Source organism: Aspergillus oryzae, chromosome 7, assembly GCF_000184455.2.
Source record: "Aspergillus oryzae RIB40 DNA, chromosome 7".
NCBI lineage: Eukaryota > Fungi > Ascomycota > Eurotiomycetes > Eurotiales > Aspergillaceae > Aspergillus > Aspergillus oryzae.
The window spans coordinates 2,406,395-2,423,581 of record NC_036441.1 but is presented as its reverse complement, the minus strand read 5'-3'; the positions used below and the strand labels follow the sequence as shown (position 1 = coordinate 2,423,581).

General features: G+C 48.9%; 3 protein-coding genes across 3 annotated transcripts; 2 read left to right on the top strand and 1 right to left on the bottom strand.

Annotated features, from left to right (window-relative positions):
* Positions 1-481: 481 nt before the first annotated feature.
* AO090011000925 (tyrosine protein kinase SWE1) lies at positions 482-3,734 on the top strand (the record flags this gene model as incomplete). The annotated part of the gene is made up of 2 exons (XM_001826433.1): positions 482-2,944; positions 3,000-3,734. 2 exons carry the CDS (start codon positions 482-484, stop codon positions 3,732-3,734), a joined length of 3,198 nt encoding a protein of 1,065 aa, XP_001826485.1.
* A 1,214-nt stretch (positions 3,735-4,948) lies between these two features.
* AO090011000924 (putative mRNA splicing factor RNA helicase (Cdc28)) lies at positions 4,949-8,308 on the top strand (the record flags this gene model as incomplete). Its single annotated transcript, XM_001826432.1, has 1 exon — positions 4,949-8,308. One exon carries the CDS (start codon positions 4,949-4,951, stop codon positions 8,306-8,308), a length of 3,360 nt encoding a protein of 1,119 aa, XP_001826484.1.
* A 1,463-nt stretch (positions 8,309-9,771) lies between these two features.
* On the bottom strand, positions 9,772-13,636 carry AO090011000922 (putative nuclear migration protein; the record flags this gene model as incomplete). The annotated part of the gene is made up of 2 exons (XM_023233166.1): positions 9,772-10,571; positions 10,621-13,636. The coding sequence occupies 2 exons, from the start codon at positions 13,634-13,636 to the stop codon at positions 9,772-9,774; spliced, it is 3,816 nt and encodes a 1,271-aa protein (XP_023093697.1).
* Between the last annotated feature and the right edge of the window lie 3,551 nt (positions 13,637-17,187).

Below are 17,187 nucleotides of genomic sequence, written 5' to 3'. Positions count from 1 at the left end.
GTTCTGTTTCAGGCGCGTGGGCTTGCGTGGGTGCACGAAGAGCTGCTTTTCCGCCCCCGCTCGCATAGCAGCCCTGGGTGTATGGAGGCATCAAGGAATACAGTGTGAATTTTTGAGCCTCGCAACAAACCTGTTGTGATGTGCATCTATCACTCGTTTCGCGTTGCCAATTTGCTTTTGCTTTGATACGACCGCTGGTGCTGTGCCTTCCTTACTTTAACATTCCACGGAAATTACTTCCTCCTTTACTGGCACTGACTACGACACGAGAAGCGCACTGCCACTGGCTCTGTTGTTGTCAACGACCGTCGCGGGTCAAGACCCTTTTCATCGACCACGCAGTACGCATCTATCGCCAAGTGCGCCTCTTCCAAATTCGCTCCTCCGCCTCATCGCAATACACTCGAGTCTAATACTTTAACCTCACTACGGACTACGGCCATTTAAAGTGGTTCTAGCCTTTCAAGGCCACACTATAACAATGGTTGCAACGTTTTCGCCGCACCGTGATGCGGGCGGCACACTGCATCTGCCTTCACACACCGGGATTCACCATGTTGATGCAAGCTCAGCCATTCGACAACTCCGCCGGTCACTATCGCGGTCACCCTCTAAGAGTTCCAACTTTTCGCTTCTTGCAACCAGAAACCACTCACCGTCGAAAACCTCGCCATATGTCTCCTCCCCTCTATCACCTTCGCGACGATCTTCACAGAGCAATTTCGTGCTTTTTCCTAGCTCCTCACACCAGTCACCATTTGCACTGCCATATCCGTCAAGTGGTAAAATAACCAGACCTACCATGCGCCGTGTACGCACCTCACCCAGGAGTCCCGTGAAACGCGCCCTCAACCTCTCTGTAGACCAGGGAAATGCGAAGCCCGTGCAGCCAATCTTAACAACACCGGGCGTCGAGAATTCTCCCATAACCCCAGACATAAACGTCCCTTCAGACGATAATGCTAGTGGGAGCGGTTGTTCTCCGAACTCGTCTTCTGGCGCAGAAGCCCCTGCACCTCGTCCGACAATATCCAGAATTGAAAAGCGACGCAGTGGGACTTTTGGCTCATACGCAACCGTTAGCCCACTAAAGCGCAGTGATGGGATCATGAACCTAGATCGGGCATCTCGAGGAAGTCCGTCAGCGAAGAGGCGTAGTGTGCACGCGGCGAACCTTTCCAGCGAGTTTAACATATTTGATAGCGAGGCCGGTCCAAGTACCGTTGAAGAATCAACGTGCGAGGTACCGCCCGAAGGTGAGACGCCATCGGTTCCCACTGGCATCACACCGTTCAGTCCTTTTGCTACAATACCCAAACGCTCGTCTTCTTTGCGACGATCAACTCTTCAGCAACGTCAAAGCGATCGTTCCTTATTCTTTAAAGCAAGAGCTGTCGCCGAGCCGTCTGAGGCTCCGAATACTCCTGCAAGTCCATGCCCTCAATTGTCTTTAGACGGCGGTCTCTTTCAGTCTGATCGGGATAACTTGTTTTCTCCAAGGCCTGTACCAGGCAGTCCCTTGTTTTCTTCGGCCGGGAATAATGCTGGCCAGACTCGATCTGCTGTCCACCCGCTTTCTAGGACTATCACGCAATCTTCGTCCAGCTCCAGTCTAGTCGATGACTCGCCGACCCATGAACCAGTTCACAAAGCCGATCACCCAAGAGGAGTGTTCAATTTCTCTAAGTCCCTTCCAGCCGGAGCAACTCGACCTGCCCTTGTCCGCCAACTTACCCGTGAAGATTCGACCTCATCCATAGATTCTTTTGCAACCCCAGAGAATTACAAACTTGTGAAGCCACTCCCAGCGGCATTCATGTCTACAGGTTTGATCTCCAAGAAAAATCGTAATGCCGAGGATCCCCAAAATATGTTGGGTTTCAACAAGAATATGCCTGATACGCCGTGCAAACGACCTATCAACTTGTTCCCTAGCGGGCAAAAGGCGCCGCTAGAACGCTCCCTGGGGTTCTCAACATCCTCTCGCCAATCCGACGCAGTGCCTCCATCCCCATCTAACCCACCTAGTACACGTCCAAAACCGGGCCCTTTCGCACGTGGCATGGGTATCTTCGGGAACACCTTTAATAAGCAAGGGCCCTCCCGTCGCGGTAGTTTTGTGAGCGTAGATGGTGATGAGGTTCAATTACAATCACCATCTAGACCGCGGGATAGTCAGCCTTTGAGTGAGTACGACTTGCCACCGACACCAACGAAGCAAACGTTTTTCCCGTCTCGAACCTATCCCCCCGCTACTTCACAGATCGCCTCACTCGAGAGATTCTCCGAAGCTAGAGGAACAAATTCGAGCCCATTGCACGAAAGGTTCCTGCGAGGGTCACCGCGCACGCCTCAGGACAATCTGTTCCCTCCTGATCCGAGCGGCCTGTCGATTTCCAATGAGCAGCAGGCGATCAGGCCTGATTTCAACTCTGTTAACCTACCGGCTACTCCCACTGGTCCGCGCGATTCTTTATTACAGTCGGGGAAGCGCCTCAGTCTCCCGCTGAACGGTTACGCCCCAGATGTGGACCCGAGCTTGACCTCGCGCTTCGAAAGAGTTGAGCTTGTTGGTACTGGTGAATTCTCCCAGGTATACCGTGTATCCGAACCCCACAATATGTCATTGTCATCAATCTTCTCACGCAGCCCGAAGTCGCCTAATATCTTGCCTGAGAAGGTATGGGCTGTTAAGAAAGCGAAACAACCATATTCTGGGCTGAAGGACCGTGAGCGTCGGATGCGTGAAGTAGATGTGCTGAAGGCTTTGACTAACTCGGATCATGTCATTTCTTTCATGAACAGCTGGGAAGACAATGGCCACCTATATATTCAGACCGAGTTCTGCGAAGAAGGTAGCTTGGATGTCTTTCTGGCCCAGGTCGGACTCAAAGCAAGATTAGATGATTTCCGCATATGGAAAATATTGCTCGAGTTATCTATGGTATGGCATTGACTACAATTTTGCAGCATTAGGCTCTGCTAACCATTATTAATAGGGTCTGAAACATATTCACGACATGGGCTTTATTCATTTAGATTTAAAACCCGCCAATATCCTGATCACGTTTGAAGGTGTCCTGAAAATCGCTGACTTTGGAATGGCGACATCATGGCCGGCAGAAGAGGGAATTGAAGGCGAGGGGGATCGTGAATATATTGGCCCAGAGATCCTAATGGGCCGCTACGATAAACCAGCGGACATATTTTCCTTGGGTCTAATTATGTTTGAGATCGCTGGGAACGTTGAACTCCCAGACAATGGGCTCTCATGGCAAAAGCTGCGGAACGGGGATATGAGCGACGTTCCTAGCTTGACCTGGAGTGCAGAAACCAGTATTTTCCGCGATGCATCTGGGAATCCAATCTCGGAAGAACCATCATTTGAGGAGTTGTGCACATCGGATTTTGGGGATGATACATTCGGTGAAGATAGTTTCCTGGGAAGTCGCAGGCCCGGTGAACGGAAAGCAGTGCAGCTCGCTCGTACTGGTGAGCTTCATGATCCTCCAAGCTTTATGGTTGACGCCGGTCATGAACAAGCCTTGGATAAAATTGTGCGATGGATGATCTCGCCGGAACCATTTGATCGGCCTACAGCCGACCAGGTTTTGGAGGTATACGGTGTCCAATTCGTCGCTCGTCGTCGGCGTGCTGGAGCAACAATCTACGAAGGCAATTGGGGCCCCGCCGACGAAATGCTAGCAGAGGATGCCGAAATGATTGATGTTTGATCAGTGCTTGACATATTAGTGCATTTGGACGGAGTTGGTGCTTTCCTTTACGGTTAACATATAATGACGGCGTTGAAGCGGAAATCCGGCCTTCGATAATAATGTCCATCACCACCAACCTATGGCTTATGCTTGGTGTTGTTTCTTCTCTATTCCCCTCCCCTTCCTTTCCCGTGCAATGGAGTTGCGGGTCATCTCGAGACCTGAAATTCAAGCTCTATGCTCGCCATTCCAGGGTCCTTTCCGATATTCTTTTTTTCTTTTTCTTTCTCTCCCTTTTTTCCCCCCCTGATTCTAGCCGACCACCCTTCATGATTTCACTGACTTGATATGACCAATAACGGTGTTGAAGGGTTTCACGCTCATTTCCTCATGATATTTCCTATGTTGTTACCCTAATTTGAGCGTTCAAGATCCTTTTTCATTTTTCCAAATTTTGTTGTGGCCCTTCCCATGTCTGTATGATTGGATTCCCGCAGTCTGGCATACTAGGAAGTCAGGTTTGCTGTGTGTAATATGTGATTTATACTTTCCCTTTGTTTTGATGACTCGACTCTTGTTCTCTTCACGGCTTTGGGCGTTAATAATGATTACCTTTTCCCCCCTATATTTGTGTTTCCATATCCCTTTCAGCAATTGTTATTTATTTAATTTTTCTACTCCGCCCCCTTCTGTGAGTGAGCGATATAGTTAAGAAACATGAAAACAGCCGATATGTGATCAAGCAGGCTTGAGAATAGGTGATGCTTGTGACTCATACTCTTGAATGCAAACTACTTCTAGACGCCAATTGATAGGTATCCTACGAACTGTAGTTGTTAATTATATTTTGCAGCTTGATGCGAACGTCGACGTAGAACAGTGTAATGATATATGAGTCTTGGGAATACGTTAGAGTACGCTTCCCCAATTGTTTAAGCTCGCCACCAGCCGACTTCTTGGCGGTTGACTTCGGCGGCGAGATTCCTCGCAACATCTACGCGCCTAAGGGCCGGCCACACTCTAGAGCCAGTCACGTCGATTCCTTTACTCTTTGTATTATTTACCTTTCAGTTCACCAATGCTTACTGTTGTTCTTGTTTTTAAAGCACATTCTGATATGACGCGCGGCTTTCTCTGAGGGTTACAATAAAGATACACTCTGCTATTGGCTTAAGTCTCAAAACAGCAGATACAGTGCCAACCGTCTAGCCTGGGTTTGCACCACATTAAATATGGACAATCGAACATTCGTGTCGGATTCTCTCCTCCGCCTTACCAATGCCTCTGATCCCACCGTCGTCGACTTTGTGCTCGCCACTGCCAGCTCAGCCAAGTCAGCGGATTCATTACAAGAGAAGCTCGTTCCTTTCTTGGATGGAAGCACAGAAGATATTAATGCGTTCTGTTGGGAACTGTATAAACGGGTGGGTGCAGGCGCAAAGAGCGGGCCCAGCACCGGTGCTCAGCAAGAGCGCAGTGATACCGCCTCGAAAAAGAAGTACCGATTAATTCAAATGGAAGATGACAATCCAGACTCTGCAAGCTCTTTGGGGCCCACGAACATCGAAACAGAAAGGGAGAGGCGGAAGCGCAAAGTCAAGGATCGCAACCGAACCAAGGAGGAACCTGAGGGGCACAATCGCTGGGAAAAGGAAGAAAACAGGAAGCGCGCGCGGAGCCTGGAAGAGAGCCGGGATCGCCACCGGTCTAAGAAGCTGCGACGACGGGATAAAGGGGACTTCGATGATCGCTGGGGTGACGAAGAGATTCCGGATGATGAGGTATATGAAGAAGATGAGCAAATCGATAATTTTGAAGAGTCGCCGTCGAAGCGGACTAGGCTGGAGGATGGATCTGCGTCACCCCGGTCGACTGACTCTGCGGACCTGGACCCAGATACGAAGAAGGAAATCGAGCGACGACGGGACATAGAAGAACGAGACGAGTTCGCGAAGCGGTTGGCCAAGAAGGATGACAGCAAGAATAAGAAGATCGTCGAGGACCGGACTAGAAATAGTGAGGTCGCACGAAGACGAGCTTTGGCAGACGATGCTTCCGCTAGAGCTGCCGCTATGCCAGAACTGAGAATGCGTTCTCGGCAAGAATATCTCAAGAAGCGAGAGACAGAACGACTAGCCCTTCTGCGCCGACAGGTTGCAGAGGAAGCGGCAGAGCTGCGTGATAACCCCAATTTGACACGGAGAGAGAAAGAGGAGTTTGCTAGAAATCGTGAAGTACTTCGGATTGCTGAGGAGCGGCTACGGATCGATGATTACCGCGATGGGTACATGATGCCAGATGACTATATCACGGAGAAGGGGAAAATTGATCGAAGGAAGAAAGAAGATGCTCTTTACAAACGCTATGTGGATCGCGACGAATATGGACAAGAGCGGTTTATTACTGAGCATGAGGAGTGGGAGATGGAGCAAACTGCCAAGGCCAAGGCGCAAATCAACAGGGCAGAGTTCGTGGATGAAGGTGACTACGAGTATGTTTTTGACGACTCGCAAAAGATCAACTTCGTCATGGATGCCAAGATGGAAGGGACTCGGAAGGCTATGTCCCAGGAGCAACGTATTTTCCAAGAAAAGCTAGACGCTGCTGAGAAGAAGGCGGCATCGATAGAGGATACGCGGAAAAGTCTGCCTATCTATCAATTCCGGGAGGAGATCATTCAAGCAGTCCATGATCACCAAGTTTTAATCATTGTCGGCGAAACAGGTTCTGGTAAAACGACCCAGATCCCGCAGTACCTTCATGAAGCCGGTTTCACAAAAAACGGAATGAAAGTCGGTTGTACGCAACCTCGACGAGTCGCAGCCATGAGCGTTGCATCTCGAGTAGCCGAAGAAATGGGAGTGAAGCTGGGTAATGAGGTCGGTTACGCCATTCGTTTCGAAGACAACACAAGCGACAAAACAGTGCTCAAGTATATGACGGATGGTATGCTGTTACGTGAACTGCTAACAGAGCCAGACTTGGGCCAGTACTCAGCGTTGATGATCGACGAGGCACACGAAAGAACTGTGCCTACGGACATTGCCTGTGGCCTGCTAAAGGATATTGCTAAGGCACGGCCAGATCTGAAACTGCTGATTTCCTCTGCAACAATGGATGCACAGAAGTTCCAGCAATACTTTGATGATGCACCTATCTTTAATATCCCGGGGCGACGTTACCCTGTGGATATCCACTATACATCACAGCCAGAGGCGAACTACCTGGCCGCAGCAATCACAACCGTTTTCCAGATCCATGTCACGCAAGGTCCTGGAGATATTCTTGTGTTCTTAACTGGCCAGGAGGAGATCGAGGCGGCCGAACAGAGCCTGCAGGAGACTGCGCGGAAACTGGGGAGCAAGATACCAGAAATGATAATATGCCCTATCTATGCCAATCTACCATCAGAGCTACAGACTAAAATCTTTGAGCCGACGCCACCGAAGGCACGGAAAGTCGTACTTGCTACGAACATTGCCGAGACTAGTTTGACCATTGACGGTATTGTCTATGTGATCGATCCAGGTTTTGTTAAGGAAAATGTCTTCAATCCCCGAACTGGAATGGAAAGTTTGGTAGTGACGCCGTGCTCGCGGGCGTCAGCCAACCAGAGAGCCGGTCGAGCCGGCCGAGTTGGTCCAGGGAAATGTTTCCGTCTCTACACGAAATGGGCTTACTATAATGAATTGGAGGAGAGCACGACGCCCGAAATTCAGCGTACAAATCTCAGTAGCGTCATCCTGATGCTCAAGTCCCTAGGGATTGATCAGTTACTTGACTTCGACTTTATGGACCCCCCACCGGCCGAGACTATTATTAGAGCATTGGAGCAGCTTTATGCTTTAGGTGCACTGAATGATAGGGGCGAACTAACTAAGGTTGGAAGGCAAATGGCGGAGTTTCCGACAGACCCCATGCTGGCCAAAGCGATCTTGGCGGCGGACAAATATGGCTGTGTGGAGGAGGTGCTTTCTATTGTGTCAATGCTAGGGGAGGCCAGCGCTTTATTCTTCCGGCCCAAGGACAAGAAGATACATGCGGATAGTGCACGCAATCGGTTCACGATCAAGGATGGCGGGGATCATTTGACTTTGCTCAACATTTGGAACCAGTGGGTGGATTCTGACTTTAGCTATGTGTGGGCGAAGGAAAACTTTCTGCAGCAGCGCAGCTTGACTCGGGCACGCGATGTACGCGATCAATTGGCGAAATTGTGTGATCGAGTCGAGGTCACTGTCAGTACATGTGGGTCGAACAACCTGCAACCGATTCAGAAAGCCATCACGGCTGGGTTCTTCCCGAACGCAGCGCGCCTGCAACGTGGTGGTGATAGTTACCGGACGGTGAAGAATGGGCAAACAGTATACTTGCACCCGTCAAGTACGCTGTTCGAAGTCAATCCCCGGTGGGTAATCTATTTCGAACTCGTGCTTACTAGCAAAGAATACATGCGGAGCAATATGCCACTTCAGGCCGAGTGGTTAATGGACGTCGCGCCGCACTACTATAAGAAGAAAGACTTGGAGACATTGGGCATCGAACGGAAAATGAAAGGACAGGGAGCGGCAGGCGAAAAGAGTCGAGACTGATATAAAAATTCTTGTTCTTTCTCGTATTTGTCTATATACCTAGCAGTGTATTATTTCCCGCGTTTGTTGCTCTCACCTAGACACCATAAGCAGATACCGCGTGTATTTCTATCAGCTATCGACAACTTCTCTCGGTCATATGATAATCACTGAGTATGTATAGGTACATATAGTACTCCGTACAACGTATGTACTTACATGAATTAAAAGAATGGCGATATACCTCGGCTATCAGCAGCAGCATCTCACCAGATATATGCAACTATAGTAGTATGCACGACGACATTATTATGCTTTATTATGATAGTAATCCTCAGGTCGTGTAGCAACGGTACGAAGGACCAATCACGGCACCGATATTTCAATTCTCAAGACTACTGACCGCGGCACGGAGACGGGAGGTTAACCTCGGCTCCTACTCGCCCGAGTTGACAGGCCCATCGTCATCTCTCCGCTTTTGACCCCGGATTTATTCATTCATCATCAGCAATCATCCGATTAAAAGGAACTTATTTACCTCTGTACTTACAATACTATCACCATAACACTACTCAACCCAAGGGCAAAAGATCTGAACAAGGAACTCGGAAAAAGAAAGAAAAGCAAAAATGTCTCAGACCTTCACACCTGCCGACGTCGCTTCCCACAACAACGCCGACAAAGGCCTTTATATCATCATCGACAACAATGTGTACGATGTGACCAAGTTCGTGGATGAGCACCCCGGGGGTGCGAAGATCTTGAAGCGTGTCGCTGGGAAAGATGCTAGCAAGCAGTTTTGGAAGGTATATTGACTTCTCTACCACTTGATGTTTTTGGTTTTTTTTTTTTTTCTTTTTCTTTTTTACCCCCTTGGAATTCCGAGACACTATGTCGCTATTTATTAAAATGAATCTGTATCTCATTTCTTCCCCATTGTTTTCCGTAGTTCTTTTTCTTCTATTCCCCTCCAATCTATAAACGTTCATCGGTGCTAACTGTGGGATAGTATCACAACGAGGGTGTGTTGAAGAAGTATACGCCAAAGCTGAAGATCGGGGAAGTGAAAGAAGCTGCAAAACTGTGATCGAGAATGTTTTGAGTATGTGTTATCTTATAGGCAGGGGAAATTTATCTTATAACTTTTCCTACATGGTCCGGTCTTCTATTCAAGCGTGATTACGCTGCAAGCACTACGTTGCACAATATTACCTCTTCATGTACGCATTTGCGGAGTGTTGATTATCCTAGAATAAATGCCAATGATTTTTAGACAAATCCAACGCCCAGCACCCAAAAATGTCTTTTCCAATACAATGTAGTCAAAATGGTATCAAGGTGCGAATATGAACGGTAGCGGGCACCTATACAGGTGACATATACTAGGATATACAGTTGCTGATTGTCGAACCTGGTGATTCGTCAGGGGGTATGCATTTCCCTGGAGGATAATGCCACACCCACAATATTATAATCACAATGCGTTAAAATCCTCCAAAAGGATCATCATGGCGAAAAGATCCAAGATCGTCATACCTTGGGTGATCAAGATCATAAATTCGCTGGCTTTCCGAGCTCCAAGGACTCGAAGGTTTCCGCACATGCCTTGGATATGTAGCATGGTTTTGGTTGGATTCGGTCTGGTCAATGAACGCCTCCATGCGGACGGTACCAATGGCATCGAAGTAATTACCAGTCCTCACGCTGGCCTCGGAGGTACGGCCACTGTTCGTAGGGGGAGGAGCATATGCTTCCAACGCGCCTTGCGTTGGAGGCATTAATGGCACGGTACCCTGATTGGAAAAGCTGCGGATCATGGGAATCCGAGGAGTCGTATTGCTGCGCTTCCGCGAATGGTTAGAGAACCGGGGAATCGTGGGTGGGTCAGCGGCATCTGCCATATCCACCTCTGCTGGGAGCTCTGGAACCGGCTCAGGATGTTTGAATGCTCGCTTCCCTCTCGGTCTTGGCCTTGGTCGGCCTTTGGCAATTCTTATAGAATCGCGGATGGGGTTGCGACGCAAAGTCGCAGTGGGCGCGGAAGATGCAAACTCCTCCCGCGGTATAGGCGGTAGAGCTGCGAGGTCGTGAAGGCCCATGGCGGAATGACTCAAAAATGACAGGGCAGTTAGCCAGACGTAATGCCGTTCGATGGTAGTGGCGGTGAACTTGAGGGCTCGTTCGGGGGTAAGGATGAGGATGGATCGGTTAAATTGATTTTGCGTGTCGAATCCCTTAGGTAAAGGGTTGTCGTCTTTGACATCAAGGACAGATTGAATCGTCACTGCTCGTGGTTAGCGACCTCCAGCATAAACTCATGGAAGGGAACCTACATTTTCTGCCGCTCTTGCCAAGTAACGCTGGTCCACTTGTTGGCTGCCTGCTACTCCACATAATCGCTCGCTCATACGGAGCCAGCCAAACCCATCGTTTGTGCCTTGATCCACTGTTGGCGATGTTCGCTGACACTTCTTCAGCATTCCGGCCTTCCCAGTTATCTTTGGCTTCACCAACCCCGCCGAAAGATCTCCTTCGACGAACGTACTTGAACATCCACTCTCCCACCATCGTTTGAGCAATAGCATCAACGACACTAGTTGGCTGGACCGATGTCGCCGTAGAATCATCTCGCTGGTGGGAAAACGCGCGTGTAGGGTGGCCGCTGTTATTGGATCGCCCTTGGCTTGCCCGCCTAATCCGCCGAGGAGTGGTAATATCGTTGAATGGGAGAGACGGATATTGAGGACTATCTGCCGCGCAGGAGGATGTTGACATGGTAGGTGACGATCGGGTTACAGGCCGGTCAGGCTCTGTCTGAGACATTGCGGCAGCAGACCGCACTCGCCGCAAAGTAGGTTGCCGAGTGATCGACGGCCGCCCTTGATCAGAAAATTTCCGGGGGTTCGAAGGAGTAGGACTCTGCTGATCATCGTTGCCCTTAACTGGGAATTTGCGCGAACTAAGTCGAATAGGGACGGGAAATGGGGGAGCTATACTAGAACCACCACTGGCGCTACCATCGAGACTCGGCTCGCTGGGGCTCCGTATTCTCTGGTGTGCAGCTGCCCCGTTGGATATCATGGCCGCTCTGCGTATGTCCTGTTGGCGTGTCCACAAGGGCGCTGCTCCTGTTCGCGGACTCATCCGAGAAGCTCTGCTTGGATTTTTCATCTCAAGATCGGCCGTTGCATCATATAAATGTGCTTCTGCATCCAGTATGTGCTCATCTATTTCCGTGGTCTCGTCTAAGCTAGGATATCCCTGAGTGGAAACCAATTTACCTCTTCTCAGAGTATATGAAGCGAACGGTCGATTTAGCAGCTCATCATCAGTGAAAGTATCTCTCACTCTAGGTGACGCTTCCTCATCACTTGGTTGGTCAAATCCGGCAAAGAGACTACTAGATCTCAGGGGCCGTCTTAAATCTGTCTTTGACTCAACAGACAACGGACCGTTGTCGTTGTTACCGGGGTAAGCTTGCACGTGCTCGTGAGGCTTGCTTCGTGCAGGTGCCTTGGCTGGGATAGGTGGTGGCGGTGGTACCTCTTTCCTCGTTCTTGGAGATGGGGCGTGATACGGCTGGATCGGAGGATCCTGGAGATTGGTACGAAGGGGTAAATCTGGGATGGCAGACGGTAGTAAACTCGCAGGCAATTTGATAGGCCGCTGATCGATTCGAATTTCCTCTGTCTGTATGCCCACAGTTCGGATATCGACGATGAGTTTCGAGTCAGTTTGGCAAGAAGCGCTCTTAGTTTGTGGTGGCAGAACCACACTCCCTCGGGGCGAAGAAGGCTCGGAGCATGGTGGATGAATTGCAATCATTGGGACCCCGATATCTGAGGAACTCCGACAGTTTTGAGGAAGGTTGGCGCGTTTCTCATGCATTTCAGGAGCAGTAAGTCGTTCTGTTTGGATGGACGTAGAGACCATGGCAGCCTGACCAGTGGTCTTCGATGGCGATGGTTCACCAAGCTCAGGAGTCCAAGGAGGAGTGGGCAAATCACCGACAGTTTGAGAAGATGTCGATACCATATTTACTGGAGCCATCCACGTGCTGCTGTCTCTCGTCTGGTACAAGACAGAGACGTCACGGCCTTCAGCATGCTTTTCACAGGCCACAGTCCCAGTCTCTAGTTGCAACTTCGGGGACAGAGGGGGCGAATATTGGATTCCAGCATCTTGATAGCAATAGCTCGCTGTCGTTGTTGCTGTTGGCGGTGGTTTCCAGGGACTACTCGGTTCCGACTTGAATCCAGAGCTATCTACACTATGGAGAGAGAGGCCCAGGATCTTCCTTGCCTTTACCCCCATTCCCATTGTGTGGGACAATTGTGAATGGACTGACGTTGGGCGTTCTTCCGGAAGTGCCTCGGGTGAATAAGGGGTAAAATCATCGTCGGGCAGTTCAAAATCGTCTTCCTCGTCGAATGCCAGTTCTTGCGCAAGGTTTATACCATCGTGTTTCGCACCTGGTATATTGACAACACTTGCCACAGAATACCGGAGATCATGGAGATCACTCCCGTCAGTGCTTACGCTTGTGACACTGGTCCGCCGTCTCCCTTGACTGCTTGAGTGGGCGCTCGCAGTATCACTGTCCTTCCCCATGGCTTCGTCTTTGGCCAAAGCAGCACCATCGTGGCTCTGTATCTGATGAAAATTCCCAGCTGCTTGGACCGCTGCCACTTCGGCCAAGACCACCTTGAGACGACCCTCAACAACATGGATCTTGCGTTCCAGGCTTCTACGTTCACCGTCCCAGAGTTCCTTATCGCGGTCCCAAAGCTTCAATGTCTTATCGACCTCGTCTTCTCGACTGCGGGCTTTCTTTTGCGCCTGGTCCAGTTTCTTTCGAACATCCGAGATATTCTCCAGCGCTTCATCCCTCTCCCTTGCGAGCTCCGTAAGAGCTGAGGAGGTACCCCCTTCCACAAGCTGTAACTGATGTTTGAGGGACCGCGTCTCCTTAGTACTCTGTGATAAACGCTCAGTGAGATCCTCAGCCTCTATGCGCGATTCATCCAGAGTTCGCTCCAGGACATCAATGGCCTTGGTTTTACTCTCCACGTCCCGCCGTAAAGACAAGATCTCCGAAACAAGTGAAGCATGTAGTGTTGGAGTAAACCTCCTGGGATCTAGGGGCGACAAAGTGTCCTCATATGTGACATCTTGGAAGTCTCGGCGTCCATCGAGGAAGAAACTCTGGTTTGATGGAGATGGTGGCGACGATGAGGGACCAGGAGAGGAATTTCCCCGGGAATGCATAGATGAACCTCTCCGAGGCGTGGTAGAGGGTGTGGGAAACACCTCTGCAGGGGAAATTTGGGAGACCGTCTCTGTTGCCATCACTTGATTATAGAAAATCAAGACTTGAGAGGCTTGTTGAAGCACAACAGCAACCGGGCTCGCACGCCTTATACCATTGAAGCGCTGCGCTATGCGGGGTCCATTTGACCTTTCGGATGCTACAGGTGGGTAGGAAACAAGGCGACAGGCGATATAGTCGCTATCCAGCAGCTATAGTTGCTGGTGAGATCTTCAGTACGGGATTTCTGGTTCGCGGCAATGAGCTGCGTCAGCTACTTGCACGCAAGAGTCGCGATGAACGTGGTTGGGAGGAAAGGCATACAGGCAGTAGACTTCCCACCTACACTTAGATCTAATTGCTACCCTCCCTCAAGCACGGAGAGGGCTTTACACACTCTTTCAGACTCCGTTTGGGGCCAGGGAGAACACAAAAAAGGAAGAAAAAGAGAACGGCAGAAAGAAAGAAAGAAAGGAAAGAAAGGCAAAGGCAAATGGAATACTTCGAGAGCTTGAATTAACGCGCTTCACGAGCTTTCCTTAGCCACCCAGTAAAGGGGGAGGGAGGTATGAGAGAATTGAATTGGCTCGCCGACGCGGGGAGATGGAGGAGAAAGAATCGTAGATCGCGTTCAGGGACAGCAAAACAGACAGGCGGAGTCAGCAAGCAAGACTGACGTCTACCAAAGGTCTCATCGATCTCTAGACAGAAGGATCAGAGGAAGAAGGGACAAGGTCTACATTGTATGAGGAGACCCGTTAGATCAAGGCCGATCAAGAGCTAATGAGCCTTGCGGGCTGCGAGCAAAGAACTTGTCCGAGCATCGGGATGTGCACGACGTGAGGACAAGCCGTGGCTAAGATGCTAGAGCATTAGCTCTTCCAGGGGTGTTCGTTAGGGGGATGGGGAACTGAGTCCACGCTCCCGATTAGTGAGGAGGATCAAAAGAACGTCTCCACTTAAGCTACCAGTGAGAGCAAGTAGACTAATAGTAGAAGGTACGGGAGTAGGAGTAGTACAAAATAAAACTCCCGGGCATAGAAAGCGGGATGGTGAAAGAAGACGAATCAGAGCGCGCGTGATCGGCTGTGGATGCGAGAGTGATACTCGTAATTCCTGCAGCAGCCGGCAAGAAAACCATCGTATTCAAGCAAAGATTGGACAGGCCAATCGTCCTACTGGGCCAAAGGAAAAGAAGGAGGTTAGTAAAATGTGAAACACGGTAGAGGTCATCCGCTAGGCTGGCCAGCTTTTGGTGGTTAGGAGTAAAAAAAAAATAATAATAATAAAAGAAAATGAAAATGAAAATGGAAAAAGGAGACACTCCATCCAGCCAGTGGAAAGGGGACGGAGGAACGGTTAGACCAGTGATCGTCCAATTGTGTTAATCTAATTGTACAGAACAAAAGCAGAGTCGACTCCATAGTCCTTCGACTAGTTCAGTGGACTAAGTAAAGGAGATCCATTGAAAGTTGATTGCTGCTCAGGGGAGGTTCATGTCAACCTTTTGATTTTCGGACTAGTTTGAAGGGGTCCACAATTTGATATGTTTTTTTCGTTTTTCTTTTTTTTTTCTTTTGGTCTTTCTTTCTTTTACTTATTTCGGCCCCTCTTCCTTGTTATTGCTAGTGGATTAATTGAATTGGACAAGAGGAATAATTGGTGATTTTGGTCGCATTTCATGTTATTTGATTTCCTTGTATCTGTTTCCATGATCTTGCTTATACTCAAGCGTTGATTGTTACAATGGCTTCGTAACAACGTACGGAGTATGGAACTATTTACTATTTCCATCAATCCGATTTCTCCAGTTACTATCGACGTCGGTCTTTTCTTTTGGTTCTTTCTCTTTCTCTCGATCGAATCATACGATGTCTCCAGGGAAGGCAAACCGTTGGCTCTGTTGCCTCTCAAGTGATCGTCCATTGTAATTTCCCAAAGAGCCTGTGGTCCGTGTTTCAGCCTCTCCTAATTTAACCGTCATGTCACGTAGAGCATTTTGTTATAATTAGATTTGAGGTACGAAGTCAGATATCAATCCGATTAGCACCAGATACCTCGTATGTACGGAGTATAGTACAGATTGTACGTGTATATACTTCGTAGATAGTTGAGATTAATTAATTCATCCCGTCATCAGAGAAGTTGCCCCTGATTCAGCCGCCATTGGACATCACTGGGTTGTCAAGCCCAATTTTCCATCAGGAATACTTACATACTTAGGCACCTACATATGGGATGCGGGAGCAAGTCCGATGTTCTTTTATCCACCTTTTTTTTCTGGGTACACAAACTCACAAAGGAAGCACCCGAACAAAATCCTTGGGTCCTCCAAGCTCAGCTCTCCACTTCTTCCACTGTTCGGCGCCGAAATTTTCTGGGCAGTCTCCCCATTTCGGAAATTAGATCGGAGCTCCAGGCTGGCGACCCTTGCTGCGAAAGATTGGCCACTGGTCATTCTGTTGCTGATCCTTTGGGGTCAGGTATATGACCCCCAAAAAAAACATACATAGAGTAAGTAATGTAACCACTGCAATGCAATGTTCCTAGACAGAAGAAAGGAAAAGAAAAGGATAATCCTGACCCGGGAGGAGGAGCTACCCAAAGGATACTCCGTATAGAGGCTAGGTACCGAACAGTAACCTAGTACAAGTACATACCAACTTGTGACTGGCCTCGAGACTGGTAGGGTTTAATTTGAGGAGATAACCAACCCGTAGTGACCTATAATCTTTGGCTATTCATCAACAATTTGGTAGCTTCTCCGTTAGTCCTCCCACCGTTCGAACTTTACCTACCCGGCTTTCATATAGATACCTAGCTAGTTGGAAACTAGAACGTGTGCTTCCCCCGACTCAAAAAGCGAACGTGAGGGAAAAACTCACAATTAGGCCTTTGCCTACTGGACTAAGGCCAGAGCACTGTTCCTGATTCGCAACTGGGGCTCGTCGAGCGACCCACACGGCAAGACATACTTCTGTCTTTAGTTCAGGGGCAAAAAGTTGACAGGTCATTGTACAGTACGATAAATTAATATTAATATTAATATCAATATATTTATTATAACACTTGACGGTCGAGACTCAGCAAGGCTGCTGGCGTCTTTGTTCAACTGATATATCAAACGTCGTACAGGTATTACAGGCGGGGACGAAAAAAGAAAATAATATATATATATTATATATATAATAGAAAAACACCCGAGGAGTAAGAAAGAAGGTAAACCACTCCGTTGGGAATAGTCTTTTTGTTTCGTCCTTTTTTGCCCTGCGTGGGAGACTCCCATTGCCGAAGTTTCCTTCCTTCGCCTTGTGTAACAAGAATTACAGATATCTTCATGCACATCCAAGACTAAAATACTAGTACGTAGTCGAAGAGACCAGGATTGCGCCGTTGAGGATCACCCAGCTTGCAGCTGTCAACGCGGATGAGGACCCAGTTCCGTCGCCGTCACTTGTCAGCTAACAATAAAGATATGCATTGCCCTCCATCTGCCGGCATCGCATAGTCACATAATTAATCTGAAGCAGCGAACAAGTGATGATAATGTGATGGATCTATTGATCACCTGTAGTTTGTGGAGTTAGTAATA